The sequence below is a fragment of the Cheilinus undulatus genome, linkage group 7, assembly GCF_018320785.1.
Source record: "Cheilinus undulatus linkage group 7, ASM1832078v1, whole genome shotgun sequence".
NCBI classification, from domain to species: domain Eukaryota; kingdom Metazoa; phylum Chordata; class Actinopteri; order Labriformes; family Labridae; genus Cheilinus; species Cheilinus undulatus.
This window is the reverse complement of record NC_054871.1, coordinates 28,740,524-28,761,753: the sequence shown is the minus strand read 5'-3', so window position 1 is coordinate 28,761,753 and position 21,230 is coordinate 28,740,524. Positions and strand designations below refer to the sequence as shown.

Genomic DNA, 21,230 nt, shown 5'->3' with positions numbered 1-21,230 from the left:
CTAAATATTGAGGAAGTAGGCAGACAGGCTGTCACTACAGCTGCAGAGCATGTATCGGTGATGAATAGCTCCAGAATCGGTTCCTGATTTATGTTTTCATTGATTAAATTTTACACTTGAGTATCACCACGGAGTGATACGAAGAGGACACAGCTGCTGTTAAGGGTTTTTGAAGTCGCCATGGTTTTGCTTTTTCCTTTCCAATATTTTCTCTCCCGGCTGTCCTGAAGAGGTGAGTGCTGCCTGCAGGGACTGAAACATTTATTTCGAGCTGAAAGACAACAGCACAGTGTCACCTTCCCCCCGTTTACTTTTGATTAATGCGACAGGAGCAGTCATGCAAATACCCGCTAACATCTTCCCTACTGTCCTCGGCACTGTTTTCCTCGACAGCAGCAGCTCTTTGTTAAGCATTCATGTGACAGCGGTGTGTGCTTCAGTTGTTGTAGCTCTAAATTTGATGTTAATTGGTGAAAATTTCCCCTCTATTTATTACAGAATTGTCCTACCGCCCAGCCCAGCCCATGGCAAAGGTAGGTATAATGTGACTCACAGCTATGCCACTTATTCAGTAGTTGACTTTAGATAGGCTATCAATACAAGTAGCCAAATCTAATCCAATTTAATATCAGGTGTGTTATTTAGATTGGACGACGATTCCAAGATATCAAAACAAATGAGATTTAAACAACTAGGAAAAAATGAGTCTGAATTATTCAATTAATTAACAGTGAGATAAAATGTGTTGAATTTAAGCGGGGAGATATGGTAAAAACTTGAAATTTTGAGCTAAACATACCTCAGTGTTTGTTTTTTCCACCATTTTCCATCATTATCTAAATTTGGTGCTACTTTCTTTAGTTAAATGTAAAGAAATCAGCATGTAATAATCAGGGCTTTTACATTAACTTTTCCTCTCACTAGCGACTAGTGAACTAAAATTTCACCAGCCAATTTTCTTTGTTGGAAAAACTTTTATAAAGGGGTCGACTGATACTGTTTTTTCAGGGTAGCTGCCATTACAGATTATTGGTAGCTCATGAGAACAATAACTGGTATTTGGAACCAAAATATTATTATTATTAAAATATACAAAATGTAAGGAATTTTCAAAAGTAAAATTGCAGTTATTTAGGGGGAAAACAGACCCCTTAATGTACAAAATAGCCTTATTGAAATAGGCATCTACCACTGGCCCTAACAGCCAAACCCAGTTGGACTAAAGCACAGGATGCATCACTGATAAATACAGCCCGCTTAAGTGGCTAACTGAGAGTCACCACAATACTTCTTATGGCCGAAATCTACCTGTATTTGGCTGGTTGGCAGGTGTTAATGTCAAGCCCTGGTTAGAATAAATGGAGATGTTCTAATGCAGTTTTTCCTACATACAGATTCCAACCATCCTCCAATCCACTCTTAATAATTGCCCGATACCAAGTATCTTTTTTGTTTATTTGTTAATTTTGAACCTCTTTTATGAAAATAATAATGATAAACATACCCAAAAATAGCATTAAGCAAAGAAGAAAACAACAGAAAACTACTGCATCCATTGATTGTTTTTCTCCTTCCTCTCTCTTTTATTCCTCTCCTCTCCCTTGAAGCAGGTGTAGGCTAAAGTAGTCCTACCCCTTTTATCCAAAAATGAAATAAAGTAATTTGAAGGTTAGTTATGGTGTTATATTGGTGTATTGCTTTGTATAAACTACCACACTATAGACAGTAAGAGTGCCTGATACCAGTACTGGTACGACACTGGCTGTGAAACGACTCTAAAAAAGAACTTTAATGTAGCACATAGAACTTTTCTTTATAGTCTTCTATATTGTTATGTCTTGCCATTTTAGGCAGCCATTTTTATGACAGGTTTGTCTTTTTATTCTGCTGCAGATGAGCTGGGCTGCTGGTACTCAGTGTGTAGCCAAAGGGGACCACAGGAAACCAAAACCTGGAGAACTAGCGTACCACAAAGGAGACATCCTCACTATAGTTGTCACCAGCACGGTACTTTCATGTGTTAAAGAAGCTACACACAATGTTTGATTAGAATCTTTTAACAGTGAAGTTTTTCATCATATGACGATTCCTCTTTCCCAGAAGAAGGGATGTTACGTGGCCAAACACAACAGCACCGGAGAGGAGGGGCTCATAAACTCCACCAATGTGCGTGAAAGAGAGGCTCTGCGTGTGGACCCCAGCCTCAGCCTCATGCCGTGCGTCTCCTTTGAATTTTACACCTTTTCATTAACGTAGACACTCGACTTTTATTTTTCCCCCTCACATTAGTTGAATGCACCACTTTGCACAAGCACAAGCACAAGTATCTCTGTGACGCAGACACACTAGTTTCTATTTTTAGCTGTTGCTTTTGTCAATCTCTAGCAAACATCTTGTGACCCAACAGCTAATACGTGTGATTTACAAACCAACTTCATCACAGGATGAATCCACTTCCTTTTTTTCTGGTGTGAAAATTATCCTTATTTTTCTTTTTTTAAAGATAATTTTGGGGGATTTTATGCCTTTATTTTTATAGAGCAGGACAGTGGACAGAGAAAACAGGGATGACAGAGTAGGCAAGAGACTTACAAGAAAGGAGCAACAGGCCTGGACTTGAGCCTGAGCTGCCCACGCACATGGGGTGCAACCTAACCACAAGGCCAGTAGTGGGGAACTGGGGGCCTCATGTGGCCCCTCCTCCTCACTCAGTGGCCCTTGGGTTGATTTCAAAAATCAAGAAAAAAATGACATGAGGAAAACATAATAAAACCTACCATGAAAATGTGAAAAATAGGAACATTTCTAAAGTTATCTTTCATTACATTTAGACTATATGTTAAGTTCTTTATAAGAAGTTATACATAAAATTTGATTATAATTGGCTGTAATTGTTGCTGGTAAAACCTTTTATGTGCATTATTAAATGAATTTGTTTAAAAGACTCTACAAGTATATGCAAGAAAAATATACATAAATAACCAGTGAATTTTCAGATTCAGAAAACTTTTTCAGAAAATTGGCTCAACATACACTGCAATATATGAACCAAAGACAACACATTCCTAAAAATTGTAAAAATGGATAAAACAAGAAAATTATAAAAAAAGCCATATTTAAAATACTTTGTGCAAATATACCTTATATGAGTAGTGACAACCACAACTGTTGGGGAAATTTTTATTGTTAATTTAAGATGTTTATGTTAGTAGGAATAAAGGAATTTCAGTAACTGTTTTTCTTGGCTAGGGGGACTTTATAGCGACGATCTGTTATTAGAACTTGAAAAGATTTGTGCAGTGGGTGTGTGAGATCTGCTGTGATGGGTTATGTTTAATTGATCAAAAAGCAGCTTAATTTAATCTTAAAAGTAAACATGGTGGATTAGGAATTGTGATGAGAGCTATATATATTTGTCCCCTATGTTAAGAATATAGGTTTCCATAATTAACTACAGAGTATGCTGCACTTTGTACATAATTGGTCCTGTGGTGGTTAGAATAAAATCAGTGTGACCTTTAGAGTAACCATAGTTACCCATCCCTGCATTAGGCCATCTGAGGTCCCCACTCTTGTTTTTTATCCTCATGGTTAAACTGTTTGCACCTGTATAATGCTCTGACATGTGCTCATCAGCACACTTTGTCTTTGAATAGCTGGTTTCATGGAAAAATCTCCGGTCCAGAGGCAGTGTGCAAGCTGCTGCCATCTGAGGACGGTCTGTTCCTGGTCCGAGAGTCCATCCGCCACCCAGGCGACTACGTCCTGTGTGTCACTGTCGCTGGAAAGGTCGTCCATTACCGGGTGATTTACCAGGACAACAAGCTGACTATTGACAACACGGAGTATTTCTACAACCTTATCGACATGATAGAGGTAAGAGGCTTCTAGTTTGATTCTGTGGAGTCAGGACAAATCCCTGCAGACCTCTCATGTTATGATGAAAAAAATCATACACATACAGGTACATCTCAAAAAATTTGAATATCATGAAAAAGATCAATATTTTATGTCACTCATTTCAGAAAGTGAAACCCATATATTAAATAGACTCATTACACATAGAGTGAAATATTTCAAGCCTTTATTTCTTGAAATGTTGATGATTATGGCTTACAGATAAGAAAACCCTAAAATTCAGTGTCTCAAAAAATTAGAATATTACATAAGATCAATAAAAAAGGATATTTTAAACAGAAATGTCAGGCTTCTGAAAAGTATGTTCATTTCTATGCACTCAATACTTGGTTGGGTCTCCTTTTGCATGAATTACTGCATCAATGTGGCGTGGCATGGAGGCGATCAGCCTGTGGCACTGCTCAGGTGTAATGAAGCCCAGGTTACTTTGATAGCGGCCTTCAGGTCATCTGCATTGTTGGGTCTGGTGTCTCTCATCTTCCTCTTGACAATACCTCATAGATTCTCTATGGGGTTCAGGTCAGGCCAGTTTTCTGGCCAATCAAGCACAGTAACACCATGGTCATTGAAGCAGCTTTTGGTACCTTTGGCAGTGTGGGCAGGTGCCAAGTCCTGCTGGAAAATGAAATCAGCATCTCCATAAAGCTTGTCAGCAGAAGGAAGCATGAAGTACTCTAAAACTTCCTGGTAGATGGCTGCGTTGACTGTGGACTTCAGAAAACACAGTGGACCAACACCAGCAGATGCCATGGCAGCCCAAATCATCACTGACTGTGGAAACTTCACACTGGACTTCAAGCAATGTGGATTCTGTGTCTCTTCACTCTTCCTCCAGACTCTGGGACCTTGATTTCCAAATGACATGCAAAATTTACTTCCATCTGAAAAGAGGACTTTGGACTGCTGAGCAACAGTCCAGTTCTTTTTCTTCACAGCCCAGGTAAGATGCTTCTGATGTTGTCTCTGGTTCAGGAGTGGCTTGACACAAGGAATGCCACATTCGTAGCCCATGTCTAGGATTTGTCTGTGTGTAGTGGCTCTTGATGCGCTGACTCCAGCCTCAGTCCACTCCTTGTGAAGCTCCCCCAAATTCTTTAATGGATTTTGCTTGACAATCCTCTCAAGGCTGCGGTTATCCCTTATGCTGGTGCACCTTTTCCTACCACACTTTTTCCTTCCACTCAACTTTCTATGAATAAGCTTGGTTACTGCACTCTGTGAACAACCAGCTTCTTTAGCAATGACCTTTTGTGGCTTACTCTCCTTGTGGAGGGTGTCAATGTCTGTCTTCTGTACATCTGTCAAGTCTGGAGTCCTCCCCATGATTGTGTAGTCTACTGACCCAGACTGAGAGACCATCTAAAGGCTCAGGAAACCTTTGCAGGTGTTTTTCAGTTAATTGGCTGATTAGGGTGTGATGCCATGACTTTCCAATATTGAACTTTTTCACAATATTCTAATTTTCTGAGACTCTGAATTTTGGGTTTTCATTATCTATAAGCAATAACCATCAACATTTCAAGAAATAAAGGCTTGAAATATTTCACCCTATGTGTAATGAGTCTATATAATATATGGGTTTCACTTTCTGAAATGAGTGACATAAAATATTGATCTTTTTCATGATATTCTAATTTTTTGAGATGTACCTGTATTATAATATTTAATGACTAAACAAGCCATTGTCACAATTTAGAGATGTACTCTAGGTGCATGGCAGATAAGGGACAGAAAGTCTAGCAACACTCTTAAGTACCAAAAACAGCTTGATTTTGATCAATTAATTTAAATTGTGCCCCAATACTGAAACCTCGACTCGGGGCCAATCAGACAACAGCCAACTTTAAATAAAAATAATTCTCTTTTATATATGACAAGATTAGGCTTAACTTTAAGCTCCTGTTAGAAACTTTTTAGTCGTGGATCAGTTGTGGATCAGCACTTTGTCCTGATTTCTGATCCAGTGATCGAACCCATTATTAGATTAATATCAAATAACAGTGTAGTATCAATGCACACCTGACCACAAGCTAACATGATTTACAATATGAAGGGACAATTGAAATCTAAAAGAGAAAAGGGAAATACCACCATGCTAGGAGTTATTTGTACACCCTTGTATACGGGCTAAATAAAGCTGGAAAACGTACAGTTGTATAATTCATGAGGCATGAGGCATGATTAATTTATGGTAGAACATTTGTAAGAATTTTGAAACTATACAATTTTTTTGCAGGCTAAATGTATAACATTGCCCTGCTCAGGCAAAATACACCTCCCTCACTTTCATGTGATCATATGTGAGGTCTATTATGAAGAGACGTGAATGATTGTAGCACACTGTTTGTAATCGTACTGCCTTTTCAGTACATGAAGATTTGATCATTCTGGGTAAAGGCTGCGGTTCTTTGTATTTTTAGCTCTACAAGGAAGAGACAGGAGAACACATGATAAACTATAAAAGTGCATTGCCCTTTTATAGTTTATCTGTTTACAGCCTGTTTCCCCGCCTGTGTGTGTGCTTTTGTGTGTGAGGTGAACTAAAAGCTTTGCTGCTGTGGGCTTTGGGGATAGACTCCATTGAGATGGGCAGCTCTTGTTCAGGAACATCTTATCTCTGAGCCGCAGATGGCTGAAGGCCCGAGTCAAAGCAGTGGGCTAACCCCAGAGAGGAAACAGAGGGAGCTACAGATGAATGTTGGGTTAGAAATGCTCTGTTGCACTGATGGCAGTCAGCTGACAGAGTAAAAAACAGACTCTGATGTTTCACTCTTTTGATGCTCGTATTTTAATGAGGAAATTATTTTTGTGATTTTAAACTGACATCAAAAACATCTTTTCTGCCTGTTTTTCTTGTGACTTCTAAAGCTAAATATAGATTAACTATGTACTCATATTTCTTTGGTAAAGCCACAGTGTGGAAAAAAAGCTTCCTGTGTACTGTAGAGCTGTTCTTTTAAGGCTTAGGTGTCAACTTCAATGCACTTATTATCCTCTCCAGAGCTTTGGAGCGTAATAACAAACCTTTACTGAAATTACATAAATGTTAATAGTGGAGATTAAACATAACCAAGATTAAAAAAAACTTCTGTTATAAAAATGAATATGTCAATTTAATACTTTTGAACATTTTATTGTCCTTGCAGTTCTATTCAAAGAACAAAGGCTCCATTGCTACTACTCTTCTGAAGCCCTTGCAGAAGCAAGGGACGAAGTCAGCTGAGCTGGAGCTGTCCAAAAGTAAGTAATGAGGGAAGCAGGTGGCCTAGTGGTTAAAGACGCTCCCCATGTACGTGGGCAGCCCAGGTTCGAATCTGGCCTGAAGCCTTTCACCGCACGTCTCTCCCCCACTCTTGACCCTGTTTCCGATTCAGTCCACTGTCCTCCTCTATCTAATAAAGGCACAAAAATGCCCAAAAATAAATCTTAAAAAAAAAAAGTAAGTAATGATAATGTTAGTCCCATGAAAAATGCATCTAGTGCATTTTGATAAATTGCATTGAATTACAATTTATTTGGGGGAATTTTCATACAACAATTAGACCTTTTATTTGAGTGTATAATTATGTAATCTGTATCTTTTCAGCTGGATGGCTTCTGGACATTTCAAAGCTCACACTGGGAGAGATTATTGGAGAGGGGGAGTTTGGTGGTAAGTTTCTATGATTTAAAATTATTTTCTTATTTACTCTTTTTTATTAATATTGTTTTAAATTTAAGAAAAAAACACATGAAAACAAAAACTGGTACGAGAATATATGGCAGCATGGCATGAGAAAATATCAATAGACGACAGACCACCTAAGAACAGCATTATAAACATACATGTTATAAACCAAGTGGTCTTGTTTAGTTCAGCTGGGTGGCATGCAGTTTTTTGTGTTTCTCTCAAAAGTTAGAAGATGTACCAAAATAATCAATCTGCACTGTTGTACTTCTCAGTGCTCCTCTGTTGGGGTACAAAGTGTAGCTATCTGAAGTAGCTGTCAAATCTGTGCCTGTGAATGGTGAGAATGTGGAAGTTGCATATTAGTTCCCCTGGCAGCATAATCCATCGACCCGCTGACTGTGAGGCTGAGATCAACCGCAGACTTGGGCTCATGCATATGGCAATGGGTTCACTGAGTAAGACAGTGTGGCTTTATGATATCTGAGCAGACTGATGGAAGTCAGTCTTTCAGTCCTTGGTGTTTCGGTCTTACTGTATACTTGAGAGGCCCGGATGCTGACTGATGACCAGAGGCGCCAAGTGGACTTTGTGACAACTTCTCTTTGACACATCTTTTGGTACCATGTGTCTAATGCAGACGTGCTCAAGAGAGCAGGGGTGGGAAGGGTCAGCTGCCTGATACAGGAATGGCAGCTGCACTTTTACAGACACCAGGTGCGCTTCCCTGGCCTGATCCAGCTCACCGGATACTGGGTGCCCAGGACCCGGTGGGGTGGTCCAGACGCAAGGGGTGACAGCATGCATCGTGGAGGTGGCAGCTGGGAGAATATCTGGAGAGATGAAGCATGGGCCTGGCGCAGGCCTGGAGAATGGCCATCAGGAGACCAGAGCAGTACAGGACCATCTCCAGTCATCTCCAGTTCTGTAAAGAGACCCTAAAGGTCCACAGAAAGTGCCCAAACCTGGCATGTAGAGCAGAACTGGGGGAATTCCCTCTTTCTCAACACATGATTAAAAGAGCCATTAAGTTTCAGGTTCACCTAGCACAAGCTGATCCTGAATCATACCATCACCTGGCCTTTCTGAGCAACAGCCTCTGCCCAGAGACTGACCCCCTTAAAAATATTAAAGAAAATTATCAGCTAAAAACCAAGAGCTACAAAATCTCTCCAAAACACAAATTAAAATGATTGACAAAGAAAACAAATCTAAATACATTAAATATAGGAAAAATGAAATAAAATCCTACAATAAATTAGAATGTTATTGTCTACTGAGAAGAGAGTAGTCTTTAGCTGATTATCTTGTGCAAAAAATTTTAACAATGTACAGACTCAGCGACCATAAATTAGAAATTGAAACAGGTCGTCCTAAAAACTGGAAACCTAGAGACCAAAGAATTTGTAAACATTGTGATTTGGTAAAAACTGAAGATGAAACCCACTTTCTCCTCATCTGCCCATCTTCCACCTTATCTGTATGAAGCTGTAAGAAAGAACTTTTTGAACCAAGTTACAGCAGCTGGATCACATGAAGAAATAATAAGACTGTGTCTTGCAGAAGAGCCTAAACATATACACCTAGCTGCACGTTTTGTTTCTGAATGTCACCAGATTAGAGATAGTAATAAGTTTTATAATAGTCAATAAATTTGTGTTTTGTTTTGGGTTTTTTTGTAAATATTTTATTATTATCAGTTGTGTTATAGTGCTTGTCATTATTATTATTTGTTTTTTTTGTTTTGTTTATGTACTCTGCTTTGGCAACAAAGGTTTTAACCATTCATGCCTTTAAAGCATCTTTTGAACTTTTTTTCTGAACTGACCAAGGTTGATTAAGTGCCAAACCGGCATATGCTCCCATACCTGACTTATCTAGAGAGTGGAGCTAGACTAATGCAGCATGTTGATTGGTCAAACAAATCTTCCTGTGAGACAGTGGTGACAATGGACAAACGCACTAGGTTTTGCTCTAAGCTGAACAGCTTTTCTCCCTCATTTTATCATACACATGCTTTTAAAGGCAATTCTGAGCCACTACTTAGTGGATTAACCTTGTGGGGTACTGGTTAGATTGAAATGACAAGTTATGAGCTATAGCAATGCTTGAATGAGCCAGTAGTAAGGGTCGTCTCTTTTATGTGAACAGTGCCAGCTCTGGTTTCCTTTCCTTCCAAAAGACCAGCTCTTATTACTAAGCTGTGTCAAAAGGTCCAGACCTCAAAAAAGAGCCAAAAATCCCATCAGTAGAAGTGAAGCTGGATGAATGATGGCCGTGGAAATACAAGAAGGATCAGACCACCTGGTGGAAACACGCCTGTACATGGTGCTGTAATGGACATTTATTACACGGAGTACACAGCTTAGGCAGGGCAATAAAACAAGTAGAGGAGGGACGCCAGTCATCATTTCAGCACCCTTTGTGTACTTGACTATCTGTGTGGTCTTACAGATGGTTAAAACAAGGCATCCATAACTTATCATTCACTCTCAACATTGAGCTTAAGTGCTCATTTTGTAAAACTGAAAAAGATATTCCCTGTCAAAAAACAGAAAAGTACTCAATCCACTGAACAGAAAGGCACCTTTCTGGTGAAATGGGTTCGTTCATGAGGTTATTTTTGACATTTGTCAGAGAAAGACCCTCATCGGGTTTAATAGAAACAAACCAAGATTTATGTGTATTAGTACCAAAAAATAATAAAGTAAATTCTGTGAGACCTTTTTCCAGAATTTAAATATCAGAGGGAAGCTCTAACTACTATGTGAATAAGATCTGACCTCTGCATTAGTATTGTACAGCCTGTTTCTTCCAGAGGTTTTCAGTCAGACTATTGCCTTAAATAATTCACAACAGAGCGTGGGCAGTTAAGATGTTAAAAGGATTGAAAAGGCAATATTGTTAAATGCTTAGTTTGACAATCAAACATCATCCATTTTTGGGGGGGGGGTTTTGGGGCATTTTGTGCCTTTATTTGGTAGAGGAGAGGATAGTGGATAGAGTCGGAAACAGGGAGGAGAGCAGGGAGAGACATGCAATGGGGGGCCTCAAGCCAGATTCGAACCCGGGCCTCCCGTGTACAAGTGGCGCACCTTATCCATTCTGCGACCTGCGCCCCATCATCCATGTTTTGATAATAAGACTGAGTTCTGCTGTGTGATTCTTATCCTTAGCTGTGTATGAAGGAGAGTATATGGGCCAGAGGGTGGCAGTGAAGACCATTAAATGTGATGTCACAGCTCAGGCTTTCCTGCGGGAGACCACAGTCATGACGTAAGTCAAACACATCCTTTATGTTGATGTTTTACTGGTCCGCCTAAAAAACTTTAAAATCAGCCTTTATAGGTTTCTTAAATGTAAGGAGGAATTCACTTTCTCTGTGAGTGATGATATAATTGTGAATACATTGTGTATGTGAAGTCTTTCAGATATTTTTTTCCTGCTGTCAGTGTTGTTATATTCACTCCTTCTAGGAAGCTGCAGCATAAAAATCTGGTACGATTGTTGGGTGTTGCTCTCCACAAAGGGCTTCATATCGTCACAGAGCTCATGACTAAGGTACAGGAAACATCATCTCAATGGCAGCCAGCAACAAGATTTTACAATCCAAACATATAACACATCTCATTTAGTCACAAATTAAGGCTGAAATCCCTCATAGTTTGCAAAACAAAACAAGGATTTTAAATCATGTTAGTGGCTGGTGGAAATCCCTTGATGAAGAGTATCCTATACAGCTGTGAAGAAACTCTGCAGCTAAATCTCTGAAACCTGCATTTTATCTTATTTTGGCAGTTGAAGGTGTTAGTGCCAAAAGAAGGAGAAAGATGTTTTACTGTGTTTCTTTTGCCAACACATTCAACTGTGTGACCTCAAATTTTAAGTCTTTTTAACTTAATAAATGTATTTTCTACTACTTTTCTTAATTCAATACCAGGGTAAAACCTCTTACCCAGAATAACCTGTTGCCACTACAAGAAGCAAATGATGCAATGCTATGTAAATGATGGCAATGCAGCTTTAAAGAGTCACAGTATTCCTTCCTCTCCCGCTTAATGACATTGGGCAAAACTGCAGGAGCTCATTGTGTTTGCTGGGCCTCAAGTGTGTTTATCACAGTTGATTGTTTTAAAAGCCAAAAAAAACCTGATTTAGGCCCTCAATAATATATGACCAAATTAAGATCATGGTGAATTTAGATCTATCAGAAAGTTACCCCATACTCACTGTGTTGTGTTTTATTGTATATATATATATATATATATATGTTTTTTTTTTTTTTGGGTGGCAGGGAAACCTTGTTAACTTTCTCAGGACGAGGGGACGTTCAGTCGTAAGCTCTGTTAAGCTCCTACGCTTTGCTCTGTGAGTTCAAAACTGAAACAAAATTTAATTTTAACTTTGTTCAACAGCTTACAGTCAATAATCAAATATGTTTGTGTGGGTTAATGTGCATGTTTCCAGTGATGTGTGTGAGGGGATGGAGTACCTGGAATCAAAGAAGTTGGTGCACAGAGACTTGGCAGCTCGTAACGTGTTGGTCTCTGACGACAGCGTGGCCAAAGTCAGTGACTTTGGTTTGACAAAGTTGGACTCAAAGGCGTCTGATAATGTCAAACTGCCTGTGAAATGGACCGCCCCTGAAGCTCTGAAGAAAGAGGTTGGTGTGAAGAGATACTGTTACTTTCCTTTGTGGTTTCTATGATACGTCTACCCTTGTAGTCTCTACATCCTGTCCTGTTCTTTTACATGATCACTGGTATTACTCTATAATTCTGGCTAATTACTCAAACAGACTTTCTTCACTGACACCCTTAATTGACCTCGATATCAGAATAATAGTGTTTAAACAACATTTGAACCTATTTTTAGGGCTGTCAGTATTAATACATTCATCACATTTAATTTACCCCTTCAGGGTGTTGAAGCCTTTTTATCATTTTTGTGTGGTCATTTTTTTGATTATTATAAGTAATGTAATGCTAACAACATAGATTTTGGAAGGTAAGTTGTTTCTCATTTGAATTCTCAGAACCTGTAACGGATCAATAATAAGCTCTGCACACTTTATGTATACACTCAGGGTGTTTTTTGACAGAAAATACCAATTGAAACACATTAAAACCAAAATTTTTGATCCTCTGGCTATCACAGTAAATAAAGAAAAAAAAACGGGAATTTTATGATTAAAGGCCTTTATTCTGGAGTCAGTACTTCATTTTAGCAGTTTCTCCTGGTTGTCACAAAATGTCAGCCATTTTTCCATATTTAGCATGAGGGAAAATAGCATGCTTTTTCTTTGTTTCCTCTGGAGGCACATCATAATAATTCTCCAAAATCTTACAGTTTTAAAAATAATAATTGATGAAACCAAGGTTGTTGGTCATTATTAATATATTCAAGGCTGTAAAAATCTACTTCAGGAAATGCAATATGCATGTAGTATGTAAAATATTATATTTATCTATGGCATTAAATTTTGGCCATGAACACCCAGAGTATAAAAATGTAAGAGTCAGCATAAAGAAATGAATACAATCAAATTTGTTGCACATTATTAACATATTCGAAGCTGTAAAATCCCAATATGCATTTTTACATTAGAGAAATATCCAGGTTTTGCATTTTCACTGGCATCTAAAGGGGTTAAACCCCCTGGTGTTCATGATCAGGTCCTATCTTGATAAAACAAATTAATGCACAAGAAGTTGGAGAAAAATATTAATGTATATTATTTAATTGTAATTTATGTATCCTATCTTTTTTGGTCACAAACCCCCTGAGTGTAAAAAATTATTTCAATCCATCTAAGAGTTAAGGTGCATCATAAGTCTTCTTGTTATATCAATTAGTTGCATACTTTATTGTCCCTTTTATTTACCTTTTCAAGCCATTAAATGTTCCTGTCATAATATTCAATCTACCCAAACTTAACTATTTTCTTTCAAAGTAAAAGCAAGTCTGTGTCCAGACAGGAAGCCAGTTACCCTTTGTTTAAGACAGAGCGGAAACTAAAACAGTTTGCAAAAAGGGGAGTCTCAAAATGTGACAAAAAAGATGAGATCTATCCAATTAACCACAGAAATTCAGAGATGAATCACAATCAAAAATTTTAATTGTCTGACAGCCCTAATTTTAAAGTATACACTGTGAAAAAAATGTATACTCCTCATTAGAACTTAATGAATAAATGTATTTATAAACTTGCATTTATATACATTTATATCTCTATAAATTTGCTTCTATCATGCAGAAGTTCTCCACAAAGTCAGATATTTGGAGCTACGGTGTTCTTCTGTGGGAGATCTTCTCTTATGGTCGTCAGCCTTACCCAAAGATGGTATTTATCAGCACTGCATTTCTCTGTTATATGAACGTGTTTTTAATGTGTATTTGGTTTTATGAGTGTAGAACAAAGAGGTGTGTATGTAAAAGAGAGTAAAAACAACAGTAAGATAAATAAACAGGGTTGGGATTAGTTAGCAGGTGTGAAAAGAAAAGAAAAGTCAAAGAGCTGTCTCTCTCCAGATATCTGATTTAATAAAGATAAAAGGTTAAAAAGTATAGAGTAAGAGAGGATTTTATTAGAAAAGGAAGCCAATATCTCTCTCTGATGTCAGTCAGTTAAACATGAAGTCTCAGTTAGGAAATATTTCATTTTGTATGAACACTGGGAGCAAGGATGGGAGTTTGGCTAACTTAATAAAAAACAATTTACCTACCAGGACCTCTTAATTTAACTATTAAAAAAGTATGTTAGTTGATACAAATGAAATGTTGAAACAAAAATTGTTGAATAATTTTTGTGAATAATTTTAAGCACATAAGATTATAACAGTCTGACTTTCAGAGAGAAATTGCAGCCCTTTATCTAGTTTGTGAGTAAAAGTAAAACTGAGTTGGAGAAAGGGCACCTTGTAAGAAATCTGCAAGAGAAACTGAGAAGGAATTCTCCTGACTCTCTAGACTCTCCTGAAATCAAGAGGAAAGAGTTTCAAGCTGGTTACGAAACTCTGTTTCCATGGCATGTCATGGTCTGTGTCTGTAGCGGATGGCAGAGTGGAAAGCTGCCAGGTTCGGTGGTCAGAGTCATCATATCTGAAACGACTCAGTGTGTCTGAGCAGGAAACCACCTTAATCACTGACATCATACGTCACTCCTGAAGAGATTTAGCAGAGAGCGTAGGCTCAAAGAATATCTCCTGTTGATGCACATTGTGATAGGAAGAATAGGAATAAACTTATTGTTCTAAGTAATTAGTTAATCTACTTTATAGGAGGAAGGTACACTGTGTCATACGTGTCCACATCAGATCAGGTGGGTGTCTGTTGTAACAGAGTTTGACGTCATCAGAAGCCGGATCACGGTGACACTACGACGACGACACTGTCTGAGAGCAGAAAGTAGGCTACTTAAACACAGCTCGAGATGTAACAGCAGACTCTCACAGGTAATCTTCTGTGAGGTGATTTGTGTCTTGGTTGATGGTTCAGTGAGGACAGGAGGATCAGGCAGCATTAATCGGACAGATAATTAGCCCTGCTTCAAGGCTTGAATTTGTCTTTTGCACTTTTCATTGGGTGGCATCGGTTTAAATACAGATGATTACATCCTAATTACAGCCTATTTAACACATACGCAGACTAATTTATGTGGGCCTGGTAATTAGTTTTCCACTGGCAGAGAGAGCTAACAGAGAGTCCAAGACTACATTCAAATGTCCAAATTTGAACATAGCTATCTATTCTGCTAGAAGAATATTTCGTTTGTTCCCTTGTATGTCAAACGGAGAATGCCATAAATCCTAGGACGTCCCACTATATCAGGTCACATTTTATGTTATGCAAGCAGCAGCTTGTTTTTGGCTTCCCTTTGCAAGGGAAAATAAATGACATAAATTGAGCCATTGAGACTTTCACAAATGTGTGAATGAAATACAATAATTTAAGGTTCAATGTTTTTATTAAGTAGTAACTCCTTAATGTATAACTGAACTAAAAATGTTTCAAATATTTAATACACCTGTAGGCCATCATTTATCTCTTTACACAACAAACTAGTGTCACCACACTTTGCACTTTTGCCCCTTTAATCCTGCCTCCACCCTCACTCCTCTCTCTGTCTTTCACAGTCTCTTAACGAGGTGAAGGAGAAGGTGGAGGAGGGCTATCGCATGGAGGCTCCAGACGACTGCCCCCCTGGTGTTTACACCCTGATGAGGATGTGCTGGGAGCAGGAGCCACGCAGAAGACCTGCTTTCCACAAACTGAGAGAAAAACTTGAACGAGAGACAGGTAAACTCAGCCTGGACCAGGGATCTGAGTGTCGGGAGGGGGTCAGGTCCGGATCTTGATGCTGATCTTGATATGGACTCTCAGATTCAAAATGGTGGGACAAAGTGCAACAAAAAACACTGTAAACACCACTTTTTTTGGTGCACATCACACAAAAGGACCTGCTGCATCAATGTTCTTATGGACTTAAAGACAGAAGGATCCGGATTTGTGGATTAACGTCAGTGAACACAACATATAATGATGGCCACTCTTCCCTGACCTCAAGATTCCTCTATCCTTCTTTTCTTCTTTCCTTTTCTTACAATCTGTGCCACACTCTCACACCCTTTGTGCTTTACTAACAGGCTGTTATAGGTTCACACTGCTAGGATGGTCATGAAAACAACAAATTAAAAAAAAAAAATTGAAAAAAAAAAAAACGAGAGGAGAGGGACCTGCTGATACTGACGCTGCCTCACGCTCCATCCCATTCCTAAACACAGTACACTTTTTTGGCCCTTGCACAGATGGAGGAGATGGACTGTGACACAGTGTGCACATGTGGACGCAACATGTAATTGCGGACTGTTTCTGCCAAATACAGAAGTTAACATTTGAAGTGGATGAAAACGTTTCATCAAAGTTTTCCTTAAACCAAAATGTGTGTTTTTCACATTTAATGCATAACATGAGAGTCTGTCATTAGTCAGTTTTTTCATCGATGAAATTTCATCCTTAATGGCTTTTGATGATCTCCAGACATAATTGTTTGTCAATAGGTACCAATTGACCTGTCAACAGTGGTGACCTCAATTGAGAACTGGTCACTATTTAATGCTCTGAAACCTTCAGTTGAGGTCAGAAAGCACTGAAAATGCCACGTTTAGTGAGATTGCAGGATGTTGACCTCAACAATTGGAGTGCTGCAAAGAGGGATTAATCAGCATGAAGTTGAAGACGCAGTGGGGACCTCTCAAAGTGTCACTTCCAGGGCCTAAACAGGTTTGGAAGGTTTGGTAGTGTGAGTCGGAGGCATTGTGCCTGCAGAAATCGTTTCTTGCCTGCAGTCAGCCTGCGAAATGACCTTCAGGGGGTTAAAGGGACGCAGGTGTCCACCCCAGACTGTTAGGAGACGACTTCATGAAGATGGCTTGGGACACAGAAGACCGGCTGTGAGGGTGCCTCTTTCCAGAGCACACAAACTGGCACATCTGCAGTGGGCCACAGAACACTGCAGGTAGACACTGAGTAAGTGGGGTACAGTGCTCTTCACAGATGAGTCCAGGTTCTGCATGAACTTCTTGGACAGGCGTAGGAGGGTCTGGCATTGCCCTGGGGAGAAAAATTTGCCACAAAATGTTGTACAGCATGACAGTTTTGGCAGATCAGTGGTCATGGTCTGGGGAGGCATCTCCATGGGTGGAAGGACAGAGCTTTTCACCATCTAAAATGGTAGCCTGACAGGCCAAAGGTATAGGGTTGAAATCCTTACACCACTTTTGCGACCATATGCTGGTGCAATGTGGCAAGAATTCATGCTGACAAGACCCGCCCACAACAAGCAAGGCTGGTGACGGAATTCTTGGAGAAAGATGGCATCTCAAGGATGGAGTGGCCAGCCCGGTCAACCGGCTTGAACCCTATTGAACACATTTTGGAGCAGCTACAGTCAAGATTGCTAGCATGTCAGGTCCCTCCAAGAACCCGTGTGGAGTTGCAAACAGCATTGCTGGAGGAATGGCAAGCCATCCCTCAACAGATTATCCAAAACCACTTCATTACCATTGTGACCACTGTCTTGCCTCCTTGAGGCACTCCAAAGGCTGTATAATGCTGCACTGCAACCAATAATGTGCAAGAGGCGTTTCCAGTCCATTGTGCCTTCAGGTAAATCACAGAAGTTCTGAACAACCAACAATTTTTGGTTGCACTCTTGTCTTCATGAATGTGTGAGAAGCCACTTCACACCTTGTGACAAACAATTATGTCTGGGCACCACCAAAAGTGATGAGGCATGAAATTCCATTGATGAAAACATTGATTAATTGTAGACTTACATGTTATACATGAATTATGAACAATACCCATTCTTGTCTTAGGACAACTTTGATGAAATGTTGTTATCCACTTCAAATGATAACTTCTGTATTTTTTAAACATATAGAGTGCTAAAGGGCCATACTGGACCAAAACAACTCCAAACAAAATAATGAGTGAAAAGTTGCAGTCATTTTCTCGATGTATTTCTCCATTGTAAGACAAACCTGGTTGAGCTTGGCGCAGTGGGGATCAAGGTGGGGACAAGAGAGGGGAGACAGTTTTGTTTCAGCATGGGACAGGGCAACGAGGCTGAGTGTTAGTTCACTCTTAGTATATTTGTCTAAACATAGTTGTATTAATTTGCCTTTAACAATGATACCCCGTGGAAGAGACAAGATGCCTTGCAGGCTGCTGTATAGGCCAGTCTTTCCCTGACTTCAGTGCGCTGAGCCCCAAATAAATCCCAATGACTTACACAAGACCTTCTGACTTTATCTTCTACAACAGAAGTACATAATTCAATGGTATTTTAAGTCTCTTAAACATCTGAAACAGACCCACACCACAATGTACAGATGCTGTTTGTGCAGTCTGCTGACAACATGCATGAGTATCCCATCAGTGGTAAAAAAATCATGTTTACAGCTTCACAATTACATTAGAGGCGATAACAACTATAAAAACTAAGGACAGATTTATCCAACTAATTATCATCATCTATGAGCCAGAGCCCAGTGTATCACTTACTTGCTCTAAAACATCAATCTCCATTATTGCCCACTGAGCAAGGCCACTGTTGTACATTAAGAATAAACTCGAGACACACATTCCTGTTGCTGCTTAAATTTTACTGTTGAGCATCAAGGAAATAAAGAATAATAGTTTCTTGAATTTAATCACTGGAACCAAATCTGATTGTATCCCAGTAATAATGCTCAGCATTATGCCATAGACACAGCTTAATATGAAAAATACTAGATTTTATTGCATGTATACAGTGAGCAAAGACTTTATTTAAATACTCAGAGGCATTTTGCTTGTGTGCAGAGAAGATTTGGAGGGTTTCATTTGCTGCTCATACACCACAAGCTTTCTGCTAAATCTCCCACAGCACAGAAGACCCTTTGACTTTTATGAAGGCCAGACGTCAAAGGTTAACTTTGGCTTTGCAGGGGGGGGGGTTATTAGGAGTTATTTAGGAAACCGTTGATTGTAACATATAATATATTTAAAATAGGTAGAATGTATTTTGATAAATGTTCTTTATGATGATTGTTTGTCTCCACTGACTTTATCTACTCATTTTCTCTTTTTTCACTATTACTATTCACACACATTGCATGCCTCTGTCTACTCCTGTTGTCTCTATGCCTGTGTGACCTTTTGTCGATACTCCTAGGTTTATAAAGGTTGAAGAGTTTCTCTTGTAATCTGCATTTGGACGAGGTTTATTTAAGGGCGTAAATAACGGTCATAAATATCGCCAATAGTGTCAGGCGCCATGAGAAACATGCACACGAGGAATAAAAAGACAAAAGGGATCGTCCTCCAGTTTATTGATCTCTGATGATTGAATGTTAAAATGATCGTCAGTCTGTATAGGAATTGATCCCCTCCGATATTCACTGCTCATCTGCCCACACACGCCTGTGAGGGACCGGGCGTTTTTCTGCCTGCTGTGGTGAGAAGATCAAGAGGGAGTTTAGTTTAGTTGGTGCGGAAATGAGCTCAGCCCTCGCTGATTTTAGCACGTTTTCCACTGGTTTGTCAGTTTACAGTGTGGTACACGAGGGATTGCAGGACTTTTTCTGTATCACAAGTGGCAGACTTTTTGCGAGAATTTAAAAAAAAATTGTGCGCAATTGCAGAAATCTCGCGCCGAAATCCAGCACTCGTTTAACTATCTCAAATGTAAAACAAGCGGGGCATCGGTTCATTGACAACTTTAGTGGATAAATCAGTTGCATTGGAGAACTCTCTGTTATGATACTGAGTCAAAGCATCCCAGCAACATTAGACCCCAGCTCTGACACGGGGAGGAGGGAGTGGGGCTCTCTGGTCAGTGCACGTGTAGGTTCGCTCAGCTCATGTCATGGAGTCAGAGGGAACGAGCAGAAATTAAATACATTCATGTAAACAAGATAAATAACATAAAGCTATTACATTTATTTAATAAATGGGCCGGGTATAGACCTGTTCTATAGGAAAAATGTGCTTAAATGACTCCTGTTGTGATCTGGCGCTATATAGAAAATACAATTAAATAAAATTGACTCGACGTTTAAGGGGGCGGGGCGCCCCCCTAATAGAATGATAGGGGGAACACTGGATTGATATACTTTAAGAAAGTTAGCTTCATAAATTTTTGACACTTTAATGTCAACTTACTGGTCAGCAAACGCGGGGCAGATTTTGATTGATTGACTGATTGATGAATTTTTCATTGGTTGTGTAAGACTAAATCCATGGAAAACACTTTGTAGTACCCTGTCTTTCCTCTTTATTTGATTTTTAGTTTTAGGAGTGACTTTTTGTTATACAATGTCCTCCTGGGAACTTCCAGGATATTGTCAGGTACAAAATGTTTTCAGATTTCCTAATCTTAAGGGAAAAAGGATTATGCCTGCAGATGATTGTTTTACAGTGACTCAAACACATTGTATTTATTGAAATCTGTGTATCACTTACCTCACAATATGTGAATTTAATGTGCTTTTAATTTAACAGCATTTAAAGTTGTTTTCTAAGGGGACTAATACATATTTGATTCAAAATAAGCTCTTCTTTTTTGGTGCTGCAGTCACGTCATATCACCAAATTAAAGATGTCATTTGTGTTAAGTATATGTAAGCCTGGTATTTGTCTCTGTCTCGGGAGACTGACCCCAAATTGAGGCTTGATCCTCCATCTCTTGTTATGACACAGTGTAAGGCGGTTGATGATTTGTTCAATCTGCTCTGTTTTTCTCTAAAGGGATGAGCAGTGATTTTTCTGCACAAGGTTTTATAAGGGAACCACATGTTTAAAAAAAAAGATATAGGATTTGCTGTTTTTAATAGAGGATGAGTTATGCCTTATCAAATAAAACGTTTCTTTCTGTAAATATGTTAAGTTGTTGTCATGCTGTTTGTCAGAATGTATTTTTAACACTTTTCAGGTAGATGTCTTTAACTTCTTTCTCTTTTAAAGGTTTTATTTTGGTGCTTCTGTGCCTTTATTTGAGGGGTAGGAGTCAGAAACTGGGGAGAGACCCTGGCCACTCTTGGAGGACTAAGCCTCTGTATATGGTGTGCAACCATCTATTTTCCCATTCGGCTAAAAGCTC

At 39.1% G+C, this 21,230-nt stretch overlaps 1 protein-coding gene across 2 annotated transcripts; it reads left to right on the top strand.

Annotated features, from left to right (window-relative positions):
• The first annotated feature begins 24 nt into the window (after window positions 1-24).
• Window positions 25-21,008, top strand: matk (megakaryocyte-associated tyrosine kinase). Of its 2 annotated transcripts, none has more exons than XM_041791179.1 (13): window positions 25-232; window positions 499-533; window positions 1,894-2,007; window positions 2,104-2,216; window positions 3,657-3,876; window positions 7,065-7,158; window positions 7,505-7,570; window positions 10,762-10,861; window positions 11,062-11,146; window positions 11,880-11,953; window positions 12,053-12,248; window positions 13,842-13,928; window positions 15,721-21,008. In XM_041791179.1, the coding sequence occupies exons 2-13, from the start codon at window positions 525-527 to the stop codon at window positions 15,940-15,942; spliced, it is 1,380 nt and encodes a 459-aa protein (XP_041647113.1). In that variant the 5' UTR covers window positions 25-232; window positions 499-524; the 3' UTR covers window positions 15,943-21,008. The 2 variants fall into 2 exon arrangements, with proteins under 2 accessions (XP_041647113.1, XP_041647112.1); XM_041791178.1 differs by having other exon boundaries at window positions 2,101-2,216.
• Window positions 21,009-21,230: the final 222 nt, after the last annotated feature.